The 24599-nt window shown below is 48.6% G+C and overlaps 7 protein-coding genes across 7 annotated transcripts; 4 read left to right on the forward strand and 3 right to left on the reverse strand.

Moving 5' to 3' along the window:
* Positions 1 to 217: 217 nt before the first annotated feature.
* EI90DRAFT_3044663 (uncharacterized protein) lies at positions 218 to 2113 on the reverse strand. The gene is made up of 5 exons (XM_039059351.1): positions 1769 to 2113; positions 1433 to 1696; positions 1064 to 1252; positions 916 to 993; positions 218 to 858 (listed from the first exon to the last, which is right to left on the reverse strand). Exons 1-5 carry the CDS (start codon positions 1928 to 1930, stop codon positions 562 to 564), a joined length of 990 nt encoding a protein of 329 aa, XP_038919705.1. The 5' UTR covers positions 1931 to 2113; the 3' UTR covers positions 218 to 561.
* Positions 2114 to 3196: 1083 nt separating this feature from the next.
* Positions 3197 to 4519, forward strand: EI90DRAFT_3287345 (phosphopantothenate-cysteine ligase; the record flags this gene model as incomplete). The annotated part of the gene is made up of 6 exons (XM_039067050.1): positions 3197 to 3333; positions 3402 to 3436; positions 3499 to 3527; positions 3586 to 3986; positions 4051 to 4170; positions 4232 to 4519. Coding segments are annotated over 6 exons (1010 nt in total), but the record flags the coding sequence as incomplete, so codon positions are not given.
* Positions 4520 to 5439: 920 nt separating this feature from the next.
* Positions 5440 to 6660, forward strand: EI90DRAFT_3044670 (uncharacterized protein). The gene is made up of 4 exons (XM_039059352.1): positions 5440 to 5650; positions 5711 to 5854; positions 5904 to 6088; positions 6139 to 6660. The coding sequence occupies exons 1-4, from the start codon at positions 5584 to 5586 to the stop codon at positions 6550 to 6552; spliced, it is 810 nt and encodes a 269-aa protein (XP_038919707.1). The 5' UTR covers positions 5440 to 5583; the 3' UTR covers positions 6553 to 6660.
* A 3098-nt stretch (positions 6661 to 9758) lies between these two features.
* On the reverse strand, positions 9759 to 10853 carry EI90DRAFT_3119375 (uncharacterized protein; the record flags this gene model as incomplete). The annotated part of the gene is made up of 3 exons (XM_039063209.1): positions 9759 to 9920; positions 9983 to 10404; positions 10454 to 10853. 3 exons carry the CDS (start codon positions 10851 to 10853, stop codon positions 9759 to 9761), a joined length of 984 nt encoding a protein of 327 aa, XP_038919708.1.
* Positions 10854 to 11271: 418 nt separating this feature from the next.
* Positions 11272 to 12378, forward strand: EI90DRAFT_3152431 (uncharacterized protein; the record flags this gene model as incomplete). The annotated part of the gene is made up of 2 exons (XM_039065790.1): positions 11272 to 11521; positions 12050 to 12378. The coding sequence occupies 2 exons, from the start codon at positions 11272 to 11274 to the stop codon at positions 12376 to 12378; spliced, it is 579 nt and encodes a 192-aa protein (XP_038919709.1).
* A 646-nt stretch (positions 12379 to 13024) lies between these two features.
* EI90DRAFT_105168 (uncharacterized protein) lies at positions 13025 to 13972 on the reverse strand. The gene is made up of 2 exons (XM_039051436.1): positions 13635 to 13972; positions 13025 to 13580 (listed from the first exon to the last, which is right to left on the reverse strand). The coding sequence occupies exons 1-2, from the start codon at positions 13768 to 13770 to the stop codon at positions 13141 to 13143; spliced, it is 576 nt and encodes a 191-aa protein (XP_038919710.1). The 5' UTR covers positions 13771 to 13972; the 3' UTR covers positions 13025 to 13140.
* Positions 13973 to 20669: 6697 nt separating this feature from the next.
* EI90DRAFT_105366 (uncharacterized protein) lies at positions 20670 to 21995 on the forward strand. Its single transcript, XM_039051438.1, has 2 exons — positions 20670 to 21360; positions 21415 to 21995. Exons 1-2 carry the CDS (start codon positions 20889 to 20891, stop codon positions 21852 to 21854), a joined length of 912 nt encoding a protein of 303 aa, XP_038919711.1. The 5' UTR covers positions 20670 to 20888; the 3' UTR covers positions 21855 to 21995.
* Positions 21996 to 24599: the final 2604 nt, after the last annotated feature.

Genomic DNA, 24599 nt, shown 5'->3' on the forward strand with positions numbered 1-24599 from the left:
GCGAGGATACGGTTCGCTCCGCCACCAAATCAGTAGAAGCCTGGCCTGTGACTTGCAGGTAGGAGAAAGGGGATTGACATCTGTTCGTCCCCGGCCCATCTGGAACCCGATAGCCTGGTCGTTAGGGATGGCGTCGGCAAGGCACGTTAATTAAATAATCATATGGGAATATATATTTATTAATGCCCTGAGGGGCTGCACGTTAATTGTACAAAACAGGAAGGTTTGACATCGAGACGCCGCTCCGGATTCAATCATATAAAAGCAAACTGCACGTACGCAGAGGCGACCAACAAATATAGAAAACCACAAGATACAGGGGGCCGGCATTTATGTGGGTATCCCATAAAGATAAATATACCAGATGAGAAGGGGGGGACGCGCCTGGTTTAGACATGAGAACGCTGTTTTGGTTTTGGGGGGGTTAGGAAGGTGGCGGAAGACGAAAAGAGAGCAGGGAGCGGCGAACAAACTTCCAGATAACATGCTATCTAACACTCATCAATCTTTGTCCCACATAATTTAACAACGAATTCAAGGAACCTATTCAGTGACACAAATTCAGGACGCATTGGCGATGTAAGGAGAACGAACGTGAGAACGAGTGCTCCAGTGCCCTGAAGGAGGCGATGTCGAGTAATGAAGTGGGTTATTGAGTGTGGGTATTGGAGCTAGTTGATACTGATGCCCAGAACCTATACCGCCCGACGTCGTACACGCATTTGACCAAAGATCCGGGCTGTTGCCCTGACTGTTGGCAGAAATAGGGGAAGGTAATAAGGAGTAAGGCGCCGACGATGCGGAAGAGGACGGTTGTCGATAATCATACGCAGGTGGTGAAGTCACGTTTTGGTACGACTGTTACGAGGGGATGGATTAGTCTGTGGTGGGACATGAGTACGACCTGGTACGCACATTGACAGAAGGGTCCAGGGATTTCTGTGCGTGGTAAGATGTATAAGCCATAGTGTTCGTTCCAGAGAAATGATGGCCCTTGATAACAGATGGATTATTCGCATGCAAGAATAAATCGGGAACCAATCCGATTAATCAATGAGCTTACACTGTTGGGTGTGTATGATCCCTCCGGGGAGTAGCCGCCTTGAGGCACACATAGTTGCAGCTGAGGCCGAGGCCCTGGGGAGCACATCGGAGAAGTGATGGAATGACCAGAGCGAGCATCATCGCGGAAACCACCAGGATTGATGATGTTCCCATCGCGTCCACTGAGGGTCACAGACGGGTCAGCCCCCTGTTTAAAAAAACATTAAACTAGGATCGGAAGCTCTTCGATGCGAGGAAGGTTAGTAAAAGTGGGAGAAGTAGGGCGGGGGAGGGGGGGGGAAGTGGTCTCCTCCAACGCACTGACTGGTACCAAACGGGCCCATATTGGATGAACGGAGGGAAGAAATTAGGAAACCGAGGCACTCGCCAAGTATTCTTCAATAGATCGCTTCCTCCTTTTCGAATCGTGCAAAGAAGTTGAGTCATCATTTGGAAAATGTTGTGATCCTTGCTGGTGAGACTGAGGGGTAACTCGAGTGAGGTCGGCTATCTGATTACGGAGATGAAGAATCTCCTGACGGAGGGCAGCATTCTCTTTCTCGAGCTCAACCATGCGGTAAGTTGATAGTCCCGCCGCACTGCATTCCTGGGCAGCTAAAGTTGATTGCAGCATGGTAACTGACTCTTCTAACTAGAAGATTGCAAAGTTTTTACGCCATTAGCGAAACAGGGCGCCCAGTTTTAGAGGGGGGGGATATATCACCTGTTCAATGTAAGCCTTTCTCTTTGCGCGATGACGCGCTTGAGCACGGGCGTTTCTGCTCTTGGAGTAAATCCCATGGCCATTGTTTTGAGGCTCAGTAGGGGATGGGGAGGCTGGGTTGCTGTTATCGGGCGGAGGGGTAACAGATTCGGCCTTACTCATCGCGAGTTGTTGGAAGAGAGGGTGGTGAACTTGAACGAAGAGGGGAGATTGTCAGATTTGCTTCCGGGGCTCGGGTGGAGATCGTCACGATAGCGTTTCCGGCGGCTGCAGCAGAGGGCTCAGGCCCTTTTACTGGACGCCCTTATGAAGTTTTGAGCCGTAGCAATGTTCGTGTGTATTGCGTTACATGGCATGAGAACAAACATTGCAAGCAAAAGAACACAGAATCCTTTATTCCAACTGACACAATTACCATTGAGTCACAGCTGCAAACCTCTCTTCATCTGGTGGACATTTGTTCACCGACTGCAACTCGAACCTTGCAAAGTCTTTTGACTCTGCTGAGATGCAGAAGGCATGGAATGCCGAGTTAGAATCCCGGATTCACCTATGGCAGAGAAATGGGGAAAAGTGCCAAATTAGGTTATTCATCTCATCAAGAATCTCACGTTGAGCCATTGGATTCCGCTCCAACACCATGACCTTGAAGACTTGTGTTAATCATGTCTGAAGCCATTTGAGCCCAACACGCCTTGTCATTAGTCAATGGCATCTCGGGTTGACTGATCAATGGCTTTGTCTATACGCTATTGTCAGAACACATGTTAATGGCAGGCGTCGGTCAAGACGACTAACACGCACGCACAACCCGAATTCTCAGAATCGAGATGACAAATTATTTTTATTAGCCATCAAGTGGATATACAAGCCTACCTTCTGGTGGTAGGCCCAACAAGGTCAATCGTGATGCTGTCGACAAAAGACAACATAACTTCGTCCATGAACAAGATTTAACGATAGCGCACGCCAGCAACCGATGGTTTGGGATGAGTTCCGCGAGCTGAAGATAAAATCCCTGACTGCAGCGATTGTCGTCGACAGTGTCATGCCAAGGTAAACGTGGACACATCGAAGTGCTTCGACTGAGCAAATTGGCGGTAATTTAGTTGAAGCTACAAGGGCCCGATCACGTCGCTGCTTAACAATTTCCGCATCTTCAATTGCCCGACGTCTCCAGGGTTGATCTCAATGTACTATAGTCGGGGGCCACTGTTCGGTGTCGGTCAGAAGATGATTTCAAATTACGGAGCACACTGACACCACCTACGAAAATCCTGCCGAACATGAGTGCTACGCGCCAGAAGAGCATAACTCTCAGAGCGGATCAGAGGGTCTTTAGAAGATCGAAAACTTTGTGCGTGTTGCAATCTCAACCCTGTCGGGGATTGCCGCTTGCGGCGTTTCCTTTTCGGTTTTTCCCCGTCTCAATGTCGAAAGAGTTTTCTGCTGAAGAGTATTTTCAATCTCAACCGAAACCCAGCACTCTTTTCAATGATGTGGAGAGCACCCGGGAGTTCATCCATCGGCATATGGCTGAAGATCGGAAAGTAGTTCTCATCACGGTTCGATCGTTTATGCTGTAGCAACAACGACAATGCTGAATGAGGCCGATTGGGATGTGCTACTTTAGAGTGGTGGGACTACAGTACCACTCGAGCTTAATGTGTGAGCGTTCGTTGCATCACTTCGCCCATCTGAGTCAAATATGTTAATAATGGCATCGAAAGTGTGCGGTTTCTCGATAATTTTAGTGCGGGTCAGTGACGGAGCCGTTCTATAATTTCCTCTTTTGAGATGTGTATGTTCTGTTTCAGGGACGAGAGGCGCAACATCGGCAGAGTATTTCCTTCGGGCTGGATATGCGGTCATTTTCATGCACCGGCAATTCTCATTGCAGCCGTTTAGCCGTCACTATTCCCACAGCACCAACCCCTTCCTTGACTTCTTAGATGTTAGCGAATCTTCTTCGCCTTCTTTCTCGTCCTCGCCAGAGGTGTTAGTCAGGCCGGAAGGAAGAGAATTCCTTATTCAAGTCTTGCGTGCACGAAAGGATGCGCTTAGCAGAGGCATGTTGCATACTCTGACGTTCGTAACGGTCAATGAGTACCTATTCTTGCTAAGGGCGATGAGCGAGGAGCTGGCGGTCATGAAGAGGAATGCCTTGTTTTATCTCGCAGCAGCCGTCAGCGACTTTTATCTACCACGAGAGAAAATGGTCAGTTTGGGTTTTGTTGAGGTGGACGATTTTGGTCACTCATCCTGAGATCGAACTTGCCCAGTCGGAGCATAAGATTCAGTCACGAAAGGGCAGCTTGTTAATTGAGATGGACCAGGTGCCCAAGATTCTGAAGCCATTGCGGGAAGATTGGACACCCCATGGTTTTATTGTGTCCTTCAAGGTACGCCACTGCTTAAAATCCGATGATTCACATTCAACTCGGATTAAAAATCATTCCCTAGCTTGAAACTGATGGCTCGCTGTTGATACCGAAGGCACAGCAGTCTCTCGAACGCTATGGGCACCAAGTGGTTATCGGAAATATGCTTCACACGCGCAAGTACGAAGTTGTTTTTGTGTCATCTGGAGAGCAATCGCCATCGGGGGAAAGGACGTTCAGTGAAGAATGGATACGACTCAAGAAACCTGGGGCTGAAGCTTCGCATTCTGCAACAGTTTCTGAGATAGAGGAGCTTATCATTGAGAAATTGGTCGATTTACATCAGAAATGGATCGAGAAGCAAGCCTAACAATTGAAGGGAATGTTACCATATAAAAGAATGCATGAGTTGTGGGATAAGCCTATGCGTCCATTTGCGCTTCGATGTATCGCTTGTCACACCCATTTTTTGACATGATCCTAGCTGCCGTGCATTTCTTTGACTACCACTTATGCAGTTCCATTCTCTGTGTGTGCTTTTTCTCTTTTAGTTTTGTAGCAGGGTGGAGGTTTGTTGTAACATCGGTTACGTAAGCTGGATCTCATGCCAAGGCTTCCTCTTCATTCTTCGGCAGGTTCCTGTTGGTTGTAATCTTTCTCTGGTATTTTCGTTCAGCGTTACTCACTGCCGTTCTCATTGCGTTTCATTTGTGAACATATTTGTACCAGGTCGCTTTGGAATCTCAGGTCATCGGGGCTGTCCCTTCGCCACTCTCTTCGCGTGGTAGCACACTGTGCTTCGCATTGCTTGGAATTAGGCAGGAAGATAGAGCTTGAACAGCGATATCCGAGGCTAGTAGATCCTCTGACCTGAACCTTCAACAAATATTCATCTGCACCCCCCCGAGTACCATATGGCAAAGATAATCTTAGAGAACGCTATTGGTCGTGCTTGTGTGTCTCTTGGACAGTTCTTTCGATCCGGTAATGATGTGCGGAGCCTGCATTATCCCTGGATCGCCGTCTACGGTGCTCTCAACAGTGCCGGGGATTTAAAAATAAAGGAACGGCTTAGGGACGATATGGCAAACAATCAGGTGCCCTGGAGCAAATTATTCAACAATGCTATATTGCCTTCTGCCTTTTAACGCCAAGCACTCTCATCGTCATATTCTGTCTCTAGAGGCGTTTCTCAAACCTGATCCAGAAGCAACCGATTCGACCACAGTTCTTGGCACGCAGTGAATTCGAAGCTTCTCCACTTTTTACCGATTTCCTCTGTTAACAGCTACCACACTCGCATGGGACAGTGCATTCAAAGGCAACCCCGCGGGTGTGCTTCTTGAGACTATCGCGGATTTCCTTTCCCTGGAAAGATCTCCCTATGCCAGGCTAACCGGCCTCGTGAATTCATCTGGAACCGGCAAATCTCGCATGGTGGATCAACTTGGCAAGGAAATCATAACAGTGCCCATGTACCTACGTTTGTGGGACAGCCAAGGTTTTCCGTTGTGCCTTTTCTTTATACATATGGCATAGTTACAATCCGAACCCTCCATAGGGTTCCCTGATAGGACTCTGCGTAATTGGCTTCTCTTTTCTGAGACGACCGATTGGCAGACTGTTCACAACAGGCTATGTGGATTCGCGTACTCCCTCTTAGTGGTAACGCTCAGGGAACTGAAGATTATCTCAGAGAAACAAGGTGATTATCTTCCAACTGCTCCCCAAATTACTCGTCAATGATGTTACAGATATACCTGAGTTACCCCGTCACGATGAGGAGTCTGCTAGAAAATTGTGCAAGGAAAAGCCGGAAGACTATGTGCCATTGGTCATAGAGCTCCAAAAGAGGCTGGCATCCGCCTTCCGCGAGCATATGACCGCAGGTCAATCATATTACACCTCGAATTCCAATCGAGAGATTTTCTACCACAAGGTGAATTTCCTGTCCTTCTCTACGTTTGTGACAATGACGATTTCCTCGAGTTTGTGGAAAACAGCGGACAAGTAGATCATGAAAATATGCCTGAACATGGACAGTATGGTTGCGAAAGCTGGAACCTGGTAGAGGCAGGCGAAAGGCTCTGTCGCTTCATCGATGAACACAAGGTTTTGGAATCGCACCAAGGTCCACGACGGCCTCTGGTCATCCTCGCTCTCGATGAGGCTCATGTCCTCACTGATAACCTACCAGAGCAACGCCGGGATCTATTCATGGTGCTGCGTCAATACCTACGACAACTCCAAATGCTCCCAATATTTTGGCTGTTCATTTCGACAGCGGCATGCTTTGATAAATGGCCCCCACGGAATCTTCCAGATCCTTCAGCTCGGGTCAGGGAACCTGACAACCGCCCCCTGGATCTGATCTCCGAAATCAGTTTTGATGACATTGCGTGAATGGTGTTCCCCTTGGCTTCTCCTGAACCTGCCGTATATAATCAGCCGGCAGTGGGTACCCTTAAGTCGATAGTAAGATAGTTATCATGTAAAAATTACATATTCAGTACTTCTTTTGCAACCCTTCCGTGATTTTCCAGCAGGCAGCAGGATGTCTACCGCTGGCTCTAAGGATTGGCCATAAGGAATGTTGGAAGTCAAGCTCGAATCATGTATTTACAGTTGTTTACATCAAGTTAATAGACTTAGCGGTCTACTTCCATAATCTCCCCTCGCTGGCGTAACCTCGTTTTTCAACAAGGAACTCATGCAAATCGTTACCCGAGCGAAGCATGCGTCTTCAGAGATCCTGTATATTCTTGTCATGAAGTGGTGCAGGCCCTGATACACGTGTTGAATCGTTGGTCCTCGGAGTCAGCCTCGAGATCTATCTGTAAGGAGCCATTGCATTGGATAGCGCATAACTCCCCAGTCACCTCTCGCATCCGGACCTACTGAGACCAACAAGCAACAAATTGACTGTGGATAGTGCATTAAAGTGCGAAAGAAGTTGTTGTGGACGTGTCTCACTCGGTGTTGGTTTCGATTAATTTTATGTGACAGCTCATTCTTGCTAAAGGACTTCTAGAAAACAAGAGTTGAACGAGCGCATGGATAAGCGCTCATGGTCTTACTGAACTTCAGGAATATGTTGACTACGAAGCACATTGCAACGTGTCTGGTTCTAGAGACACTTCCCCAAAGGTCGGGGCGACCCGGCTGGCGGTGGAATGCCTTGGCTGTCCATGTTCCAGGAGGGATCGAATGATTTTTACCCTTCCGTACCGTTGTCTTAGGCGGCGAGCTATGGACTGGAGGGACAATCCATTCATGATGGTATGCGCGTTTGCTGTTATGCAGTTTAGCGGATATTCATACATTCATGCAATGGAAGAACTATCAACACATGGCCATTAAAGAAGCGGTGGCTTCTGCAACTTAGGAACCACTTACCACTTGTCTGGTTGCCTCGTTCTTTGGCGGCCCACTGGGGAATATGCTGTTTCTGAACTTGGAGCAATGTCGGCCCCACACGGTGTCAATGTTGTTCCAACATGAATCGAAGAATCAGACAACCAGACAACAGTTGGTAAGAATGTTTAGATGCTCTGTGCCTCAGACTCGAACCCAGTCATCGTTGCTTGTGGACCCGCGCAATGCTGTGAAGGAAACGTAGAGTAGAGACTAAATTGCGAAACAAAATTACTGTAAAGCAAAATACGAATGCCTACATACATTATTCATAAATGACACTTAGGGCTCGGCTTTCTCCCACCCCCGAATCTCATCGGTAGCCCAACAGTCTGAGTCGGTAGGGGTAGTTGCACTCTTGTAGGATGAATTTTATGATTTGGGCGACTGCAGTTCAAATTTGCGCTCGATCCGGGGTTCATCCATTTCCCTGTTTTTCGATATGGCTGAACGCAGCGTTAAATCAGGCCCTCGTAAGTAGTTCCGGTGATTGATCGATACGATACACCTTTTTGAGACACGCTTATTCCCCCGATTCGCGCATGCTACCTAGCTAGGTCGGTTACCAGCCTCCATTAGTATATAGACGTGCTACCCGACTCAAATACAATGTTTAGATACCCACGATCAGATTTTCCTTATAGTCATTCGCCCTCTTGTCTGTCATCTATTTCCTCAGCGCCATAGTAGAAAAGTAGTGGATAACATCCGCTGGTGATCACAGAAGACGAGTCCTGTGATAATCAAGAACTACACCTCCACACGATAGGGCAATGCGCATGGGTTTATGACTCGATTGATGCGTACAAGATTCAGGATCTTGAGGATTATTTGGTGGTAGATCATCGAACCGATATCGAGGATGTACCAAAATTAAGCTCTGTTGAAGTTGTCTGATTCTTCGATTCATGTTGGAACAACATTGACACCGTGTGGGGCCGACATTGCTCCAAGTTCAGAAACAGCATATTCCCCAGTGGGCCGCCAAAGAACGAGGCAACCAGACAAGTGGTAAGTGGTTCCTAAGTTGCAGAAGCCACCGCTTCTTTAATGGCCATGTGTTGATAGTTCTTCCATTGCATGAATGTATGAATATCCGCTAAACTGCATAACAGCAAACGCGCATACCATCATGAATGGATTGTCCCTCCAGTCCATAGCTCGCCGCCTAAGACAACGGTACGGAAGGGTAAAAATCATTCGATCCCTCCTGGAACATGGACAGCCAAGGCATTCCACCGCCAGCCGGGTCGCCCCGACCTTTGGGGAAGTGTCTCTAGAACCAGACACGTTGCAATGTGCTTCGTAGTCAACATATTCCTGAAGTTCAGTAAGACCATGAGCGCTTATCCATGCGCTCGTTCAACTCTTGTTTTCTAGAAGTCCTTTAGCAAGAATGAGCTGTCACATAAAATTAATCGAAACCAACACCGAGTGAGACACGTCCACAACAACTTCTTTCGCACTTTAATGCACTATCCACAGTCAATCTATTGCTTGTTGGTCTCAGTAGGTCCGGGTGACTGTGGAATTATAAGCTGCCACCATTAATTTTACTGGGTCGCGTACACATTACATAGGCAACGTTCTCTACAGCAGATCTCCATACCGTTGACTAGGAGTAAGGAATGTTGTCCAAGGCATTTCTGGATTTATTACAGTGCCTCACAGGGAACTGACTATTTCTTGAACTTGGAGACCACATCGAAAAATGCTCCGACGGGTTGAAGGGTGTCACATTTGCAACCATACATGCACATCGCAGCTGCATGCGGAGGGTTGCGTTGGGACCATGAATGGCGACACCGTTTGGGGGTTGGTGGACTTGGCACGAAGTCTCTACGGTTCAATGCGCTTGTTTGATTGGGTCCACGACTTTGAAACAGTCCAGTGGAACGTCCACGGAAAGGTGCCCACCGCCTTGAGTTCCCAGAAGTGTTCAGCTGCAAAATGGACATGGCCCTAGCGAATTGAAGACAAGAATAGCCCAGTTTTCATTTCGCTGGGATGTGACAAAGTGCTCCATGCTTAGAAGACAATTACAGAACAATAGAGTAGATATGTGTGTGCCATTATAAGAAAGGGTTATGAATCGGAATTCTATCTCGCTGCATCTAGCTAGTAGTATCGGCCTAGCACAGAAAGTGGGCCCACAGCGTTAGTAGCTTACCGGCAAGGGAGTATAGTATGATTACCTATTGTTTCTTCGAGCGCTTCTTTGGCTGTAGTATCCCAGCAGGCATCATCATGTCACTTTTCCTTTTTTTTCCGGGAAGCTGCGGTGCCCCATTGAGCTCCTCCAACCCCTCTTTCAGCTGGCTAGGGGTAGGCTGGCTAACGTGGAGTAAAGATGCCAACTGGATGAGAAAGGACGTCAGAATTCAGGACAAGCCAATGAAAATTAGCCACTGCCACTGACCTGCAATAAGGTCTCGATTCCATCTCTACACGCCATCACCATTGCAGCATATCTAGTTGGGCCATAACCAATGGAAATCAGATGTTTCCCATAGTAAGTTGTCACTCTGAAACGGTAATCTGAAGTAATCCGCTCCCCGGAGTCCCTGAAGCACCACTCTGGTAGGAAGCCTAGTTTTGTACATTCATTCTTGAAAGAAGACACCTTCTCTTCACCGGAATCTCCTTTGTTGCCAGATGAAGTTCCCGGAAAGTTGCGACCGGCGTTGATAGGCAAAGTGCAAAGATCAGCTCGGGGAAGGACACCAAGAGTTTGAACAGCACAAGATAAGAGCGCCAGAAAAAGATCATTGAGGAATTGCTGAAAAATGTGATCTCCGAGGGCAAGTCTCATTCCACCAACATATGCTTTAAAAAGATTAGCTGAGGGAAGTTGTTAGCGAGAGGCTAAAAAAATTATCGTATCGCTCACCATGATACATGTCATCCGACTTATTACTGAGGTCCATTCCGCTGACACGGTAGAGGCCGTAGCGTTGAGATAGCATACCCAGTGTTCTTTTACTGTGGAGAAACCCCCTTAATTGGTCGCACAGCGATATATCCTCATTCGGGAAATTGTGAAGTATAAGTTTCCCTGTATAGCAATGAATTTCCATATTTCCTCTCCACACTAGACGTCCACTTTCTTTTGCTGTAACGACCTGAGCATACAAGTCGTCATCGTGTATGGGTGGCAGAGCGGGGAGTTGATGGCTTCCAATTAGAGCTCTTAGAGACAAGTGAACTGCGTCACGGGCACGAAGTGGCTGCGATAGCACAGGTTGAGCTGGCAATAGAGGGAACAGTTTTGTTATCGATTGTTGAGGCATTAGAAGGAAGCTGCATGCGAGACGCGATGGGAGCGTGTTCCAGGGCGCGTTCAAAACGCATTAAGTGCCAGCACATCCTAAGATCCCAGCCTCTAGTACATGCCTTATAGAGATAGTGGCTACTGTGGCCCAAGAGTGTACGAGTGTTAGTGCTGTGGTGTTCTGGTTGGTGCTTGTAGCTGGTTTCAATTTAGTCTGGCAATCCCCTTACGGAGATCGTACCCTATTGCAGCTCAGCTCGAATTGGACTCAATTAGCCCAGTCCCCAACGTTCTGTCACTCCTCCTCCTTTCAGAGCCCCGTGAGCCCAGACTCTCCTGCTTATACCGTCCCTGTGTGTCAAACTATCCGTGTCCTTGCTACGATTGGACCGCACACCAATTCTTCCGACCCAAACCAGCCATACCCAGGAAGCTCCATGCGTCGCCACATTGGCAAGCTACAGGGGGAAACCAGGAATTCTCGTGCCCAGTTGCCTCCGAGTTTGACGGCGGGCCCGCATACAGCACATTTGGCTCAGGACGTGGTCGCTTGGGTGAAATTCCTTAGAACCCGCCTATTGATCAACTTCTCCGTTTTTGGCACAACAACCTTCGCTTACTACGGAAGTGCAGTGGGAAGTTTCCCATTCCCAGCGGCTTCTGCTCAGTTTGCGGCTGCTTCTGGTAGTACGACTTGGAATTCAAGTTGACCTTGCGGGTAATGCTATAACTGCCAACTATACTCACGCAGCGCATCAGGGCCATGTTGCACCGCTTCATGACATGCACGACAAAATACGGGCTCTCTAATGACGTGTACTTCGCTCGGGTGTTGGTTTCCATGGATTCCTTGCGGCTAATCGTTAGAGCCGACGGCGGAACAACCTGCTGCCTGCCGTAAAATCATGTATATATGCAAATCGTCGTTGACGATCTCGACAGTGGCCATCCGTGCAACTTGCATTCGAGTTACAGTAAAGGGCTTGCCTTCCATGATTTCCTGACACACATCACCCATCCAGGACGGGATGCCACCATACACGTGCAGGTGCAAGCACGCACACCATAGGTTCTACATATCAGAGAACGAGAACATCGTAACAAAAGTACAAAGTACATTCAATTCTTAGAAACTCGGATAGCTGCGATGACACAGTAGTACTTTTGGGTCCGGGACTCGCAAAAGAAAGTCGCAATGTCCCTCTCGGCATGTAGTTTCTGCGCAGTATAGCGGCCAGCAGCTGTCTGAGCCCTCCACTTCTTCACCTCGAGTCCCTGTGGTTCGTGTCGTCAGAGCTCGGATGGCCCAGCCCCATGATGACACTGGTCGCGATCAGGATGATGAGCCTCAAGGGACTACGACCACTTTGCGATCTTTTGGCCATCCCAGGGTTTCAGGGCAAGGTCTTAAGGCGATGTATGAGGCCTTTCTCGGGTATCCTGATTCCAACCAGCCGAGTGCACCAGATTCCAGAGTCTATGCCAACGTCGTCCCTGAAGGCTCGGAGTTATCACCGCCGTACGAATCTGCCAGGGTGCAGTAACAATCTTTATTCAACGTCCAGTGCACAGAGCATCTACGAACCGAGCACGAGCCTCCATGTACCATCACGGCGTGATCCATAGATATGAGTGCGCCTGAGTCATCGTACCCAACGTCGTCGCAGCCGGTGGGTACTGCCGATGACAGAAAGGATGCAATGGTCGGCACCACAAAGCGGGATCTCGAATCCTCTTTCTCCTGTTCTATATCGTGATTGGATTCTAGAGTTCATTCTGACATGGCTCCACGAGGCAAGTGCATGTGAGGGAATCCCAAAGATCACTGTGTAGCGCTGCGAGATTCAGGTAAAAGGTTAGGCTCTTACACTTAGTTTCCACCCACACGCCTTCGCTGGGGCATTATGAAAGAAAAGTGTATCATTCTTATTCTTCAAAACGAATATGAAACAGGGTGAGAACATGAAGTTGATTGTGTGTGCCATAACAACGAGGATGAGAGTCCAAATTCCAACTTGCCACATCCGGTGTCAGCCCAACCCAGGATAGGAAACAGACCCACGGTGTCAGTAGCTCACCGGCAAGGGAATGCAGTTCGGCTTACCTATTGCCTCTTAGAGCGCTTCCGAGCCGACATTCCAGCGTTCGCGACATTGCGCTTCCTTTTCTTTCTAGGAAGCTGCGCCCCTCCGTTGAGCTTGCCCAGCCCCTCTTCCAGCTGGCCCGCAGTAGGAAGGTGGACCTGAAGTAATGATTCCAACTGAAGAAAGTATATCAGACTTCAAAACAGGGCGAGTCGATGAATATTAGCCGCTGACCTGAGCCAAGGTTGCTATTCCATTCCTGTATGCTTTCGCCTGTGCGGCATGTTGAGTTGGGCCACAACCAGCCGAAATCAATTCTTTTCTGCAATGAATGGTTACCCTGAATCGGCGATCCAAAGTTTGCTCTCCAGTGTCCCTAACGCGCAAATGCGGCAGAATCCCAAGTTCGTGGCATCCAGTCTCAAAAGCGAGCTTCTCTCGTTCGGGTTTGTCGCCAGATCCATCTTCTACGCCGGACATCTCTGTTGCCAGATCATCAAGACCATCGCTAATGGGCAAGGGTCGAGGAACGTAGGAGTAGATGCCGAGAGTTTGGGCGGCACAAGTGAGAATGGGCAGGAAAACAGCGTTGAGGAAATTTCTGAAAGCGGAGTCCCCACAAATGAGACTCATTGCACCGATATACGCTTCGAATAGATTTGCTATGGAAGGTGTTAGCAAGTGGATCAAATAGTGGAAATTATTTGATCTCTCACCATGGCATTTGGCGTCAGGCGCCTTGCAAAGGTCTATTCCACTTATACCTTTGTACAATCGGTGCAAACCATAGCGCTGTGAAAGCAGCCCCAACGTCTTGTTACACTCCAAAGAACTCCTCAACAAGTGAAACATAGAGATGTCAGACTTATTGCTGAAATTCTGAAGGATAAGTCGCGTAGCAAAACTGTGGATCTCCGTGTCCCCTCTCCACTCCAGAAGTCGATTTTTCCCGTTCGTGAAGATCCGAGCTTGGAAGTCCTTATCATGTACAATGGGCAGAAGAGGGAGTTGATCACTTGCGATTAGAGCTCTCAGGGACAGGAAGAGCGCGTCCTCGACACGGAGCGGTCGCGGTAGTTCAGGCTCAGCTGACAGCAGCGGGAACAGCGGTGTTGCAGTCAACCCAGACAATTCTTCGTGAGCACGACGCGTTGTTCCTGGCTGGATGGAAGATGTACCCATATTCATGTTCAAAAAACGAAGGGGTTAAACGTGAGATGATTGGAATGAGATATGACCGTGTTGGGAGCGCGTCTTGATAGAACGTGTGAAATAACGCGTGCTCTCTGGGTGGCTACTAGTGAAGTCCTCCCCCCAAGAATAGTATCACGCTGTGATGTCCTTGTTGTTGTTCTTGATGGTGTTCTTGCTGGTGGCGCCCTGTGATATTGTCGGTGTGCGTTAAAGAGTGGCGCAGGGTAGGCTCTTCAATTTAGTTCGGCATTCTCCTTCCGAGTCTGCCAGCACTGTACATTAAGATCACACATGCCGTCATAGAAATGAGAAACCTGAACTAGACTGCGTGCATTGCTACGCCCAGACCTGCGTAGCGTACATGTGGTGACCGTACATAATATAAAGGCTGAATGATACATTGAATTTGAAGTCCAATCCCTCTTTTTCAAGCTCTGAGCACGTAGCCATGCATGACGGATCCCAGATTCCCTACTATAACACCCCATATTTTAGCGATGTGTTCAGAATCGCCGGCTCAATGGAAGAGTGCATGGTATTCTGGATATGAATCAAACATCAGCTTTGACAACGAAGCACCTGAGTACGCTAGGTTGATTGTTCTCCACGGAGTTGTTTTTGCGCACAAGTCAAATGAAGAACAAAACTCTAATTCGACTGATGGACGATGTGATTTTGCAACGAAAGGTCCTAGCTTTGAGAGAATCGCCAGCACCGGTCCTGGAAAGGAGACACCCAAGCACCTGAAGGTGGCATTTAATGTTTGAGATGCCAGGAAGCCATTTACGCCGTTCAAGAAGACATGGTAGCTGTCAAAGAAGCCACACTGGGTGTGAAACGCGAGCCCAAGTCCAGTGGCAGCCGAGCCCAACGCAAGCCGGGTGCCTGAAGGGAGCGTGAAGCTCAGGCTAAAAGGCTGAGGCGTAGCAAATTTCAGCGACATGGATGATGATCCTTATGCGAGGGAGAACGAGCATTTGTTTGACTGAGACCCGCTGAGTGCCGCATCGAGCGATTTCGTAGGCAGGTGACCAGCCTCTCTTTAACGGGAAGAGAGGCTGGGGTTGCTGAATGTCGCGTCTACTTGCAGACTCGTCATGGCCCACACGCAATTTCAAAATTTGCGATTGTTTGCATTGAATACATAAAGTCATATGCAGCGGAAATAAACTTAAATCCGAACTTGGCACGATCGGCTACATAATACTATAAACGATTCCCCCAATCGAGGACCCAAGCTGCGACCACATCCTGACGGACTATACACCGCGCACAGTGAACTCCTTCGAGACAATGACTAGCAGACCTTCTCGGTGAGGAAGATGGTGGTTTAACAGTAAGCGAGTTCCCTTAGCGCGAGTGGCGCATATGAGATGAAAACCCCAACCAAATAGACCCCCGACGTCCGCCCCGAAAGGCGGAATCCTCTTCGAAAACTGGCAGCAACCACATGTAAGCGGAGACTCCCCAGACCGAATGCATCCCATTATTTTCGTGTATTTATCCCGAGATCCCTGCCCTTGGGCGCTCTCACGAGCTATGCACACATACCCTTTGACGGCACACACATATCTACTTCATGTTCTCGTTGTTTCGTATCTGTCTTCCAAGCATGGTACACTTTGTCATATCCCAGCGAATAATATATGAATGAAAACTGGGCTATCCTTGTCTTCAATTCGCTAGGGCCATGTCCATTTTGCGTCCATTTTGCAGCTGAACACTAATTAAACGAGCACGTTGAACCGTAGAGACTTCGTACCGAGTCATTCATATGCCCTTTCTAGCAGCCCCCCAACGGTCCACAGTCCCCTCCATTCATAGTGCCTCCGCATGCAACTCCGACGTGCACGCATAGTTGCAAATATGACACCCACGCCCCCGTCGGAGCCATTTTCAATGTGGTCTCCAAGTTCAAGCTGACCGATAGGAGATGGTCAGTTCCCTGTGGGGTACTGTTAAATCCAGTAATGCCTTGGACAGCATTTCTTACTCTTAGTCAACGGTGTGGAGATTTGCTGTGGAGAAATTGACGCGGTGGTAGCTTATAATTCCACAGTCATCTCCCACATCCAGATCAACAAGCAATAAATTTACTCTGGAAGGGTGCATTGAAGTGCGAAAGAAGCTGATGTGGACGTGTCTCACTTGGTCTTGGTTCTGATCAATTTCATGTCACAGCTCATTCTTGCCAAAGGACTCCTAAAAAAGAGAGTTGAACGAGTGCATGGATAAGCGCTCATGGCCTTACTGAACTTCAGGAATATGTTGACTACGAAGCACATTGCAACGTGTCTGGTTCTAGAGACACTTCCCCAAAGGTCGGGGCGACCCGGCTGGCGGTGGAATGCCTTGGCTGTCCATGTTCCAGGAGGGATTGAATGATTTTTACCCTTCCGTACCGTTGTCTTAGGCGGCGAGCTATGGACTGGAGGGACAATCCATTCATGATGGTATGCGCGTTTGCTGTTATGCAGTTTAGCGGATATTCATACATTCATGCAATGGAAGAACTATCAACACATGGCCATTAAAGAGGCAGTAGCTTCTGCAACTCAGGAACCACTTACCGCTTGTCTGGTTGCCTCGTTCTTTGGCAGCGTGCGCTGTTTCTGAACTTGGAGCAATGTCGGCCCCACACGGTGTCAATGTTGTTCCAACACAAATTGAAGGATCAGACAATCAGACAGCAGTTGGTAGGAATGTTCAGATGCTCTGTGCCTCAGACTCAGACTCGAACCTAGTCATTGTTGCTTGTGGACCCCGCAATATTGTTGTTGAAATTAATGTGGACGCGCGAAAACTACCTTTCGAATTACAAACGTAAAGCCACACTCCGCTTCCATCCGTGACAACTGATGGACACGACAGCGCCCGCTACTCTCATGCTTTGGAAATACTCGTACCTCAATCGGATCCACACACATCCGATTGGATCGTGTGGCAATTTGATGCATGGCATGGTAGATGGAAGACGTCGACTCGTTGGGATCAATCTCAATCGGCAATTGTTGAAGAGCCAAGCTGGAAATGCGATTCATCGCTGACAGACTTTGTCGTCACGGATCATATCTGCTGGTCATCAGAGAAGGCGAGTTCTGTAATAATCAATAACCACGTGAATATCCTCTGCACAATAGCGCTGATGGGTTTACTGTTGATGCGCCCCACTGAGATGTCGGATACTGTCTATTAGTTGGGTATCCGCATCTGCAGGCTTCGCCCTTAAATACATGCGTGAGTGGCAACAGTGATACGCGAAAGACAAAGGGAATAAGGCTAACTACAAAAGTAACTGGACGCTTTGTGGTTCAGTGCCAAGTTGCAGGGACCGCCCCGACGCCTCTCCCAAAGCTCAACTTGTCCGCTCCGAGCTCCTCCAATCCGGCGGCGACGTGCCGGGTGGATTACCGCCCCTGACCGCCTGTGGTGTTGGACTGCTAACTTCAACATTTACGACTTGATTGATGCGTGCAAGATTCAGCACTTTGAGGATTATTTGGTGGTAGATCATCGAACCGATATTGAGGATGCACCGAAAGCTCGCCTGAAAACGAACTTGAAACTGGAGCTGTCATGAAGGTTGATGGAACTACTTTTCCACCATGGCGCTAAGAAGATGGATGATATGACTATAAGACAAATCTGATATCTGGAATACCGGGATTCGATCAGTGATTTCCAGCCTTTCAGGGAGGCTTGGATGGACCCAGAATCTTAAACCTCCCTCATCCATAAACAATAAATTCGAGCTGGGTAGCTTGCGCGAATCGGGGGAATAAGCGTCCGTGTCTCAAGAAGGCTGTCAAGGACGAGCATCAAATTGCCACACGATCCAATCGGATGTGTGTGGATCCGATTGAGGTACGAGTATTTCCAAAGCATGAGAGTAGCGGGCGCTGTCGTGTCCATCAGTTGTCACGGATGGAAGCGGAGTGTGGCTTTACGTTTGTAATTCGAAAGGTAGTTTTCGCGCGTCCACATTAATTTCAACAACAATATTGCGGGGTCCACAAGCAACAATGACTAGGTTCGAGTCTGAGTCTGAGGCACAGAGCATCTGAACATTCCTACCAACTGCTGTCTGATTGTCTGATCCTTCAATTTGTGTTGGAACAACATTGACACCGTGTGGGGCCGACATTGCTCCAAGTTCAGAAACAGCGCACGCTGCCAAAGAACGAGGCAACCAGACAAGCGGTAAGTGGTTCCTGAGTTGCAGAAGCTACTGCCTCTTTAATGGCCATGTGTTGATAGTTCTTCCATTGCATGAATGTATGAATATCCGCTAAACTGCATAACAGCAAACGCGCATACCATCATGAATGGATTGTCCCTCCAGTCCATAGCTCGCCGCCTAAGACAACGGTACGGAAGGGTAAAAATCATTCAATCCCTCCTGGAACATGGACAGCCAAGGCATTCCACCGCCAGCCGGGTCGCCCCGACCTTTGGGGAAGTGTCTCTAGAACCAGACACGTTGCAATGTGCTTCGTAGTCAACATATTCCTGAAGTTCAGTAAGGCCATGAGCGCTTATCCATGCACTCGTTCAACTCTCTTTTTTAGGAGTCCTTTGGCAAGAATGAGCTGTGACATGAAATTGATCAGAACCAAGACCAAGTGAGACACGTCCACATCAGCTTCTTTCGCACTTCAATGCACCCTTCCAGAGTAAATTTATTGCTTGTTGATCTGGATGTGGGAGATGACTGTGGAATTATAAGCTACCACCGCGTCAATTTCTCCACAGCAAATCTCCACACCGTTGACTAAGAGTAAGAAATGCTGTCCAAGGCATTACTGGATTTAACAGTACCCCACAGGGAACTGACCATCTCCTATCGGTCAGCTTGAACTTGGAGACCACATTGAAAATGGCTCCGACGGGGGCGTGGGTGTCATATTTGCAACTATGCGTGCACGTCGGAGTTGCATGCGGAGGCACTATGAATGGAGGGGACTGTGGACCGTTGGGGGGCTGCTAGAAAGGGCATATGAATGACTCGGTACGAAGTCTCTACGGTTCAACGTGCTCGTTTAATTAGTGTTCAGCTGCAAAATGGACGCAAAATGGACATGGCCCTAGCGAATTGAAGACAAGGATAGCCCAGTTTTCATTCATATATTATTCGCTGGGATATGACAAAGTGTACCATGCTTGGAAGACAGATACGAAACAACGAGAACATGAAGTAGATATGTGTGTGCCGTCAAAGGGTATGTGTGCATAGCTCGTGAGAGCGCCCAAGGGCAGGGATCTCGGGATAAATACACGAAAATAATGGGATGCATTCGGTCTGGGGAGTCTCCGCTTACATGTGGTTGCTGCCAGTTTTCGAAGAGGATTCCGCCTTTCGGGGCGGACGTCGGGGGTCTATTTGGTTGGGGTTTTCATCTCATATGCGCCACTCGCGCTAAGGGAACTCGCTTACTGTTAAACCACCATCTTCCTCACCGAGAAGGTCTGCTAGTCATTGTCTCGAAGGAGTTCACTGTGCGCGGTGTATAGTCCGTCAGGATGTGGTCGCAGCTTGGGTCCTCGATTGGGGGAATCGTTTATAGTATTATGTAGCCGATCGTGCCAAGTTCGGATTTAAGTTTATTTCCGCTGCATATGACTTTATGTATTCAATGCAAACAATCGCAAATTTTGAAATTGCGTGTGGGCCATGACGAGTCTGCAAGTAGACGCGACATTCAGCAACCCCAGCCTCTCTTCCCGTTAAAGAGAGGCTGGTCACCTGCCTACGAAATCGCTCGATGCGGCACTCAGCGGGTCTCAGTCAAACAAATGCTCGTTCTCCCTCGCATAAGGATCATCATCCATGTCGCTGAAATTTGCTACGCCTCAGCCTTTTAGCCTGAGCTTCACGCTCCCTTCAGGCACCCGGCTTGCGTTGGGCTCGGCTGCCACTGGACTTGGGCTCGCGTTTCACACCCAGTGTGGCTTCTTTGACAGCTACCATGTCTTCTTGAACGGCGTAAATGGCTTCCTGGCATCTCAAACATTAAATGCCACCTTCAGGTGCTTGGGTGTCTCCTTTCCAGGACCGGTGCTGGCGATTCTCTCAAAGCTAGGACCTTTCGTTGCAAAATCACATCGTCCATCAGTCGAATTAGAGTTTTGTTCTTCATTTGACTTGTGCGCAAAAACAACTCCGTGGAGAACAATCAACCTAGCGTACTCAGGTGCTTCGTTGTCAAAGCTGATGTTTGATTCATATCCAGAATACCATGCACTCTTCCATTGAGCCGGCGATTCTGAACACATCGCTAAAATATGGGGTGTTATAGTAGGGAATCTGGGATCCGTCATGCATGGCTACGTGCTCAGAGCTTGAAAAAGAGGGATTGGACTTCAAATTCAATGTATCATTCAGCCTTTATATTATGTACGGTCACCACATGTACGCTACGCAGGTCTGGGCGTAGCAATGCACGCAGTCTAGTTCAGGTTTCTCATTTCTATGACGGCATGTGTGATCTTAATGTACAGTGCTGGCAGACTCGGAAGGAGAATGCCGAACTAAATTGAAGAGCCTACCCTGCGCCACTCTTTAACGCACACCGACAATATCACAGGGCGCCACCAGCAAGAACACCATCAAGAACAACAACAAGGACATCACAGCGTGATACTATTCTTGGGGGGAGGACTTCACTAGTAGCCACCCAGAGAGCACGCGTTATTTCACACGTTCTATCAAGACGCGCTCCCAACACGGTCATATCTCATTCCAATCATCTCACGTTTAACCCCTTCGTTTTTTGAACATGAATATGGGTACATCTTCCATCCAGCCAGGAACAACGCGTCGTGCTCACGAAGAATTGTCTGGGTTGACTGCAACACCGCTGTTCCCGCTGCTGTCAGCTGAGCCTGAACTACCGCGACCGCTCCGTGTCGAGGACGCGCTCTTCCTGTCCCTGAGAGCTCTAATCGCAAGTGATCAACTCCCTCTTCTGCCCATTGTACATGATAAGGACTTCCAAGCTCGGATCTTCACGAACGGGAAAAATCGACTTCTGGAGTGGAGAGGGGACACGGAGATCCACAGTTTTGCTACGCGACTTATCCTTCAGAATTTCAGCAATAAGTCTGACATCTCTATGTTTCACTTGTTGAGGAGTTCTTTGGAGTGTAACAAGACGTTGGGGCTGCTTTCACAGCGCTATGGTTTGCACCGATTGTACAAAGGTATAAGTGGAATAGACCTTTGCAAGGCGCCTGACGCCAAATGCCATGGTGAGAGATCAAATAATTTCCACTATTTGATCCACTTGCTAACACCTTCCATAGCAAATCTATTCGAAGCGTATATCGGTGCAATGAGTCTCATTTGTGGGGACTCCGCTTTCAGAAATTTCCTCAACGCTGTTTTCCTGCCCATTCTCACTTGTGCCGCCCAAACTCTCGGCATCTACTCCTACGTTCCTCGACCCTTGCCCATTAGCGATGGTCTTGATGATCTGGCAACAGAGATGTCCGGCGTAGAAGATGGATCTGGCGACAAACCCGAACGAGAGAAGCTCGCTTTTGAGACTGGATGCCACGAACTTGGGATTCTGCCGCATTTGCGCGTTAGGGACACTGGAGAGCAAACTTTGGATCGCCGATTCAGGGTAACCATTCATTGCAGAAAAGAATTGATTTCGGCTGGTTGTGGCCCAACTCAACATGCCGCACAGGCGAAAGCATACAGGAATGGAATAGCAACCTTGGCTCAGGTCAGCGGCTAATATTCATCGACTCGCCCTGTTTTGAAGTCTGATATACTTTCTTCAGTTGGAATCATTACTTCAGGTCCACCTTCCTACTGCGGGCCAGCTGGAAGAGGGGCTGGGCAAGCTCAACGGAGGGGCGCAGCTTCCTAGAAAGAAAAGGAAGCGCAATGTCGCGAACGCTGGAATGTCGGCTCGGAAGCGCTCTAAGAGGCAATAGGTAAGCCGAACTGCATTCCCTTGCCGGTGAGCTACTGACACCGTGGGTCTGTTTCCTATCCTGGGTTGGGCTGACACCGGATGTGGCAAGTTGGAATTTGGACTCTCATCCTCGTTGTTATGGCACACACAATCAACTTCATGTTCTCACCCTGTTTCATATTCGTTTTGAAGAATAAGAATGATACACTTTTCTTTCATAATGCCCCAGCGAAGGCGTGTGGGTGGAAACTAAGTGTAAGAGCCTAACCTTTTACCTGAATCTCGCAGCGCGGTGTATAGTCTGTCAGGATGCGGTCGCGTGTTCTCTGCAACCGCAGCTTAGGTCCTCGATTGGGAGGAATCGTTTGTAGTATTATGTAGCCGATGAAGGCGTGGCCCGTGCCTGGTCCATCCCAATCAACAAGCTGCTCTTTCGTGACTGGATCCTGTGTTCCGACTGGGAAAATTCGATCTCAGGATGAGTAACTGGAATTGTCCGCCTCAACGAAAGGCATTCTCAGATTAGCGGAGTTCGTCAGGAAATCACGAGCACTGGAGAAGAGAGGAAACAGGAGCAGATCCGAGGCCCCGAACGGAGAAGGAGGCAGAAATGGACGCGGAGTAGAGTGACGCAGCAGTTGACCGACAACTATTTATTTCTATATATGTAACATACACACATCACCCCGACAACCCCCCTGACGACACAACTCCCGAGGATCCCACTCGCCCGAAGACGCCACCCAGACACCCATACCATGTAAGGATGATCCCCTCATGTACACACGCTGTAATGAGCTGGGATGGCCGCACTGCCACGTTGACACGAGGGTAACAAAATAGAGTACAACAACAACGTTCAACAACAACGAAACCCAAACTGACCATCTTTGCTTGTGGCACACGTTAGTGTTGAAATGTGACTACTGGTAGTTTGGTTGTTCGGCTGTGATCATTTCGAAGTACGTGGCATTAACGGAGGACAATGTAATGTGAAGAACAAATGGTGAAGCCGGAATCTTTGTACCGTAATTGTACGCTTTGCCGCACTGCAGTACTGCATATTAAGACCCCTTCTCATCGTCGCTTTCAGATGAGCTTCAAGATTGGACCGGGATTATGTCGCCTAGCTTGTTCTGGATTAATTTGCTTATTTAGCTTTCACAGCGTTGGACGCTGGCGGATCGAATACACTGATACTAGATGCGGGCTATGACTTGGACCTCCATTCAATTTTCGGTTTCGATGCACTCGAGACCTGACGGGTGCCTGCCAAACATTCTTATGAGTCGGAATGCAATAATCCATCTTTGAGTATGGAAAGAAACTAAGAAGGGATTTGTATTGGGAAGATCGACGCAATATCTATGAGTGTCGCATCCACTCTGGAGAAACGGTGTGTCTTGGCAGCGTCATCCTTTTAGGATGAGCACCGAGCGGGAACAAGATTTAATCCTACTGAGCAGTTATCCTCTCCCTTGGGCATCAACTCGCAGATAGCTCCTCATCATATCAGACGATCCTCTTATATTTATATTTAACGGTATGAGAGCTCAGTATTGTTTAGGAGGTGGAAAAAGGGAGCGGCTGAGAAGCCTTCTAAACAACAGGTAGAATAGCTCATTCAAGCCCCCCAGCGCCTCAATTACGGACTACCATGCCCCTACACCCTTCCGGTGGATCCACGAACGGTTTTTGGTGCAGTCTCGAAAGCACTTTCTGACTGTGCAACAGATCACCAAGAAGGTCTTATTACTATTAGATCAATATCTTTATATGGGACGATGTGACCCGCATCGAGAACTTTATTTAAAGCCGATATCCATAATTTTGGCGGATGGGATGGTAGGCCACAGAGTATGGACATAAGGCCCACCAACATTTTGAGTTCCTCCCGGTTCTTACGTTCGTTTTAGCCATCTAGACGGTGGTTAAGCAACCGCCGTCAGGCCAATTCACAATCAACTATGGCAGTCCCGTTAGCTCTAAATAACACTTGTGTAAAGGTGTGTGGGCGGCTCCAGTGCGGGAGTATATAGCGGGGATAAACCCTGACGCGTAGCCTGATAATCCGGGGCTGTAATTGGTCAGACGCGATGGAGTGGATCTTGAAACGCTCAAGAATGTAACAATATAACAATAAATTCGGACAACTCCGCTACAAGACTAGCAAGCCCACCAGTCCCATCTCACGTGGGCGTGGGAACACAACATGGACTATTCGACAATTCAGTGATTGAGAACTGTGATGCCGCGTCATAAGGTATCCGCGACACCAGTTCAAGATGAGGATGAAGCCGATGAAACTTATGATGAGGTGGAGGAGGGAGAAGAGGGGTCACATGCTGAGGAAGATGCAGAAGTGGATGAAGACCAAGACCAGGGTGAAGACGCCGAACAAGATGACGAGGACCTCGCAAACGAGAGCGAGCATGGCGAAGGCGAGGATGATCGAGAGGAGGGGGCTGATGTTGATGGTGTTGATGAAGAAGCGCCTCGTCGTGGACCGACTATTGTGATTAAACGCAGAGGTCGGGGTCGGGGTCTTAGTGGCACGTCGAC

Source organism: Cantharellus anzutake, assembly GCF_015039405.1.
Source record: "Cantharellus anzutake strain C23 chromosome Unknown EI90scaffold_10, whole genome shotgun sequence".
NCBI lineage: Eukaryota > Fungi > Basidiomycota > Agaricomycetes > Cantharellales > Hydnaceae > Cantharellus > Cantharellus anzutake.

Coding starts and splice junctions, on each gene's coding strand:
- EI90DRAFT_3044663 (XM_039059351.1), bottom strand. CDS start 1,930: ATGAGTAAGGCCGAATCTGTTACCCCTCCGCCCGATAACAGCAACCCA. Junction 1,253..1,432: donor GATCTATTGAAGAATACTTG/GCGAGTGCCTCG, acceptor TTTTTTAAACAG/GGGGCTGACCCGTCTGTGAC. Junction 859..915: donor CCCTGGACCCTTCTGTCAAT/GTGCGTACCAGG, acceptor CCCTCGTAACAG/TCGTACCAAAACGTGACTTC.
- EI90DRAFT_3044670 (XM_039059352.1), top strand. CDS start 5,584: ATGGTGGATCAACTTGGCAAGGAAATCATAACAGTGCCCATGTACCTA. Junction 5,651..5,710: donor ACGTTTGTGGGACAGCCAAG/GTTTTCCGTTGT, acceptor AACCCTCCATAG/GGTTCCCTGATAGGACTCTG. Junction 6,089..6,138: donor GAGAGATTTTCTACCACAAG/GTGAATTTCCTG, acceptor GATTTCCTCGAG/TTTGTGGAAAACAGCGGACA.
- EI90DRAFT_105168 (XM_039051436.1), bottom strand. CDS start 13,770: ATGTTTCACTTGTTGAGGAGTTCTTTGGAGTGTAACAAGACGTTGGGG. Junction 13,581..13,634: donor GCCTGACGCCAAATGCCATG/GTGAGAGATCAA, acceptor CACCTTCCATAG/CAAATCTATTCGAAGCGTAT.
- EI90DRAFT_105366 (XM_039051438.1), top strand. CDS start 20,889: ATGAATATGGGTACATCTTCCATCCAGCCAGGAACAACGCGTCGTGCT. Junction 21,361..21,414: donor GCCTGACGCCAAATGCCATG/GTGAGAGATCAA, acceptor CACCTTCCATAG/CAAATCTATTCGAAGCGTAT.